The sequence below is a fragment of the Monodon monoceros genome, unplaced genomic scaffold (assembly GCF_005190385.1).
Source record: "Monodon monoceros isolate NGI ecotype Baffin Bay Population unplaced genomic scaffold, NGI_Narwhal_1 Super_Scaffold_7, whole genome shotgun sequence".
Lineage (NCBI taxonomy): Eukaryota > Metazoa > Chordata > Mammalia > Artiodactyla > Monodontidae > Monodon > Monodon monoceros.
Window position 1 is genome coordinate 19,719,372 of NW_021703784.1, and position 5,433 is coordinate 19,724,804.

The following is a 5,433-nucleotide window of genomic DNA, read 5'->3' on the forward strand; positions in this document are numbered from 1 at the left end:
ACTATCAGCAAGTATAGTACCTAGGTATCCTACTTAGATATCAAAATAATTATGTAAAGTCTTATGTGTTATAAAGGCATGAACCCACTTCCGTCTCTAGATCACAAATTACCACAAAGAAACCTCCCAATAGTTTCCTGGAGGCCTATACTTAGTGAAAAGGCAGCTGGAGTCAACATAGTTCCTGCTGGGACAATCCCAGCTCTGGGAATATGAAGACATTAAATTCCATTTATCAGTAGAATTATCTTAAATGGAAAAAATTTGAAACGTATATAAAATAAAAGAGTAAGGCTCCACAAGCACAAAGATTACCTCCAACTCTCTTGGTCTCTTGCAATTTCTAGAATCAGGTTTTACAAGGTGACTGGCCATATTCTGGAGGCAAGAGCTGCAAAGTTTAGAGCAATGTCAATTTTAGGTACAAACTCATGCTGCAGCTCTCTTGAATCCTTCCCTTTCTTTCCACTCCTCCTGCCACTGTTAGTTTGGGCTCTCATTATTTGTCACTTACCTAACCTACTCAAATTCTCCCTTCTCTGTTTCATTCTACCAACTGCTGTTTGGGCAGTCTTTCAAAACTCTGATTACTGCATTCCCTTAACTCAAAAAACCTTCCCTTGACCATTCATTGCTCCAGAATAAGCTCAAATTCTACGGTAGAGCATCCAAAGTCATATATCACCTGGGCCAACCTACCATCCCCATGATTTTCTTCTACTCCCTCTATATGCAGTCAGCCAAGCCTGTCTCTTTGGCACTTTCTGCCTTGTCTCAGGATTCATTCTGGATTTTTCAGCCTTCACAAAATCTTAATGTTGAAACAAATCTTACAGTTCATCTAATTCAATCTCAATTTTACAGATGTGAAAACAGAGGCAGAGATAGCTGACCAAATTCAAACATGTAAAACTGGGCCAGACTAGAACCAAGATCTCTTCTAGTCTAAAAGAGACTTCTGTTTCCACTGTCCTATCTTACCTTCATATAGCATCAAAATTTACTTTTAAATTACTTTCCCATAAATTCTGAAGATAATTTCCCTGGGAATCTGAAAGATTAAGTTTAAACTTGAAAAATGTTGAAACCTAGAATGGTAGAGTCTCTACACCCTAACAGATAAGGATCTCTGTCTACACTCAAGTTATCATTTACTTTGCTTGCTTTTTGAGAAACTCTGCTGACCTGGAAAATTGTAATGAATCTGTTTGCTTAGTCATGTATAATATTCATATATATGACAGAAAGACAGCAACAACAAATAATAAAGATGTCTGTTTTGGGCTTCCCTGGTGGCTCAGTGGTTGAGAGTCTGCCTGCCGATGCAGGGGACGCGGGTTCGTGCCCCGGTCCGGGAGGATCCCACATGCCGCGGAAAGGCTGGGCCCGTGAGCCATGGCTGCCGAGCCTGCGCGTCCGGAGCCTGTGCTCCACAACGGGAGAGGCCACAGCAGTGAGAGGCCCGCGTACCGCAAAAAAAAAGAAAAAAAAAAGATGTCTGTTTAGTAAATTCCATATAGTGCTTCTACATTCCTGTTGGTACCATTCTAGTATATAAATTTAAGCGCTATAACGGTAAGACGTTGAAAATACTACACATGCACAGTAGTGCTCACTCTGCCTTGGGAAGTTTGAGAATGTTTCAGAGAAGCGAACACGAGATTGGTTCTCGTCTCCCTTCCTCTTTTTCTCTTCCCTTTTCCTTTTACACCTCTTCTCGCCTCTCTCAAAGTAAAAGAACATGCATGTACGTCAAATCAAAACTCTTCTAATTAGGTAATTCTGCTTCTGTAAAAACAGATTATCTGTCATAGTTTAAGCCCTCAGCTGAATCAAGGCCTGGTCTAGAGGCTGGGCCTCCCCACCTGTGACAAATACCATTCACAGCCACTGACCCCAGCTGTGCAATCTGAGGCGTTGGTGCCTTCGTCATTACCAAGCACTACCCCCAGGCCTTGTGCAACCGTTTTCTCCTCACCTTCTCTTTCCTCCCACCGCCATCTCGGCCTACCAGGCCATCCCACCTATCTTGCTTCTCACTTCCCGCCGCGCCCCTCCTTTCTTCCCCACTAGCGTTTCAGCCCCACTAGAGACCCTCCGGGTAAGTGTCCACCCTCTCTCACTGCCTTGCTTCACACCCTGTCACACTCTCATCGGCACTCATCCCCACAGGCCCTGCCCGAGAGCAGTCTGCGGCTCGGCGGCGTCGGGAACTTACTCGTCAGCCAAAGCACAGGAACGAGGAAGCCCGGCGTACACGCGAGTGCGCAGGCTCGGGGAGGCGGATTTCCCAGCGTGCAGCGCGCAGCGCGCAGATTACGTGAGGCGCCTGCACCGCCTCCCGCGCTGCCGAGGAGAGGGGTTTTTTTACCACCTTGCCTCTCGCTTTGGGGTCTCCGTGAAACAGAACTCGCCACCTCCGAGTTAGTGTCTGGGGAAGAAGGGAGAGATCTGAGACTGGTTTCTCAAGAAAGACCAAGGAAGAACTGCCAGAGGAAGGCTGGGTGTGTCCCAACCTCTTGGAACCTCAGAAAAGGAACACGAAATAGTAGCACACCACCACCACTTTCCAAGTAAAAGTTACATTCTGTCCCAGATGGTGGGTCTGCAGCAACGGTTTAAACTTGAGTTCCCCTGGCCCTCAAGCCGAGAGTTTGTATCCAGAACCTCCGTTCCTTCACCTCTTTCTTTTTGGTGCAACCAAACTTTCGGAATCACACCGGTTGAGAAAATTCCCTTCTTGATGGGTCAATAACTAATCAACTTCATTGGCAGCTTTGAAAAAAAAATTTTGTAACACACGTGGCTCACGTATTTGAAGTTTAGCCTTATGGGGAGCTTTAATGTGGTGACTCTGATCTGCAACTTGAAAGATAGACGTTCCACACTTAATGCTCCGTTAGTTGTGGAAGAAAATAAAAAGCATATCACCTCATAAAACAGAGGTCAGTAACACTTCCCATAAATTCCAGGTCCACAATCTTGCACCTTAGCAAATTATGTTTAACACATACATATTATTGTTTTTTTCCCTTTGGCTTATTTAACTGTTAGTTGTCAAGATGTAAGTATTGTGTGCATATGTTTATTTATTGGTTTGTGGAAAAGCCAATTGTTTCAAGTAAGCTCCTAGGAAAAAAGTACTTGGTTTAACTTGAGTTGGCATTATTGTGAAATGTAAGTCATTTAATAAAGATAGACTAGTGGTTATGGTGCAGTTATTGATAGTCTTTAAAGGATTCTAATCACTATCTGAGGACTGATAGCAATCTGTATTGAAATGTTCCCTATTTGTGATAAAATGAAGGGAAAAGTAATGAGTTTTTCCTAAAGTTAATGCACTCACTTTAAAAGATTCTTTTATTCTGTTACTATGTCATAAATTTTTTGATGTTAACGTGTCCTCTCAAGAAACAAAAAATATAAAATTTTTTAGATTTTTAATGTCCTTACTTGGTAAAATGTAAAGTTATCCACTCAGTGTTTATCTCTTCTTCATTATTGTCATTGTTGTTGTTATTATTCTTAATGGTCCATCAAATCCAAAAGTCTGAGAAATATTGACCTAATTCCTCTCCCAGCCTTCACATTGTGTGATATCTAAACAGGTTGTTATCTAGTTGTTAAAATATTTCCAGGAAAAAATGATTCCACCTAATACATAAATGTTTACATCAGATTAAGAGAACAGCACAGACATTTTATTTTTTAAATCTTTTCTCCACTGTATAAGCTACATAAGTGAGAATAAGTGAGAGGGCACACAGGGTTATAGTTGTCTGGTGCTTTAGAATATTCAAAGAATGAGGACACGGGGAGGGGGAAGGGTGAACTGGGACAAAGTGAGAGAGTGGCATGGACATATATACACTACCAAACGTAAAATCGATAGCTAGTGGGAAGCAACCGCATAGCACAGGGAGATCAGCTCGGTGCTTTGTGACCACCTAGAGGGGTGGGATAGGGAGGGTGGGATAGGGAGGGTGGGATAGGGAGGGTGGGATAGGGAGGGTGGGAGGGAGACGCAAGAGGGAGGAGATATGGGGATATATGTATAGCTGATTCACTCTGTTATACAGCAGAAACTAGCACACTATTATAAAGCAATTATACTCCAATAAAGATGTTAAAAAAATATATATGCTCTTATTTAGGATCTCACAAAAAAAATAAAATATTCAAAGAGCTGTCATCATCTCATTTAATCTTCGCAAACAACCCTGTGAAGTAGGTAGGACATAGAGACATTTGGGTTGCTCTATGTCAAAGGAAAAAATGTTTGTCCCAAAAGTAAGAAATGGGTGAATTATGCATTGTATATCTTTATAGCTGGAGAGAAATAATTGGCAATGGACCATTTAAAATGAACTTGCTTAGTGTTCTACTTATTTAAATCACAGTTTACTTAATGCTTTTGTGTTAATTGGCCCGATTGGACAACACAGAGGATAAAAACTTATTTCAGTTTCAATCGTGTATAGTCTTATCATACACTTTTTTTATATATATAAATTTATTTATTTATTTATCTATCTATCTATTTATTTATCTTTGGCTGCGTTGGGTTTTCATTGCCGTGCACGGGCTTTTTCTAGTTGCTGCGCTTCTTAAATGTGCTTTTTTTTTTTTTCTTATAGTCACTGCACCAAGCACCTTCAGCCATCCTATCTTAGACTTCCTTTGTAATCACTGCTGTGGACATGATGTTTTATGACCTTATGAAATGAAAACTCTATCTTGTTGAAAACAAAAACAAGCAAATAAACAACGACAACAAAAACACCTCAACTAGCTGCTTATATAAGCATTTTGTTTCCTAACTCTAGAACCCCTGTTTCCATACAGTCTCTGTATTGGCAAAAAAGCAAAAACAAACAAAAATCACCTTGTTAATTCCCTTGCTAGCAAGGTAATACAATTTAGCACATGTTCAAGAGAAAATTGTCTAAGAAACTTTGTTTCTGCTAGTTACTTTCAAAGCTGTGATAGTAACACTCTGTTCTTTAAAAGTTTCATTTTAAGTGGTGTGATTACATTATAGGAATTATCTTGTAGGGCTGATTATTCAGCAGTGGTAGATGAGAAAAAAAAATGTGCTGAAGTCTGAGTAGAAAGTTTCAAAAGAGAAAGATTAATTCGAGAAAAGATGCTTCTAATTGACCAAGCAGGTGCTTTTTTTTTTAAGTGCTTGGATGTATTTCGGAAAGAGGTACAAGCTTTGAAGGGCCAGAACTGCAACAGAAGAAATGATTTCATTAAAACTGTGATTTTACATTAAAAGAAATTCCCGTATTCTCTGACACTGTATTTCAGGTTCCATTGCCCTAGGAAAGAGCCCACGTTTAAGGCGGGTCTGAGGCGTGCCAGAACAGTCTCCTCCCTCCACCTTCTTCCTCCTTTCTCCAAAGGGCTAGGCACCTTCCCCCTCCAGAC

At 40.8% G+C, this 5,433-nt stretch overlaps 1 protein-coding gene across 2 annotated transcripts in view; it reads right to left on the bottom strand.

The window, feature by feature from the left end:
- The window catches only part of LOC114887675 (testis-expressed protein 12), a 51,070-nt gene extending 50,673 nt beyond the window's left edge, over positions 1–397 (bottom strand). For both annotated transcript variants that reach the window (XM_029209472.1, XM_029209471.1), the window contains exon 1: positions 316–397. In XM_029209472.1, the coding sequence (XP_029065305.1) occupies positions 316–375 (60 nt within the window). In that variant the 5' untranslated portion in view covers positions 376–397. The remainder of the gene's footprint in view (positions 1–315) is intronic.
- Between the last annotated feature and the right edge of the window lie 5,036 nt (positions 398–5,433).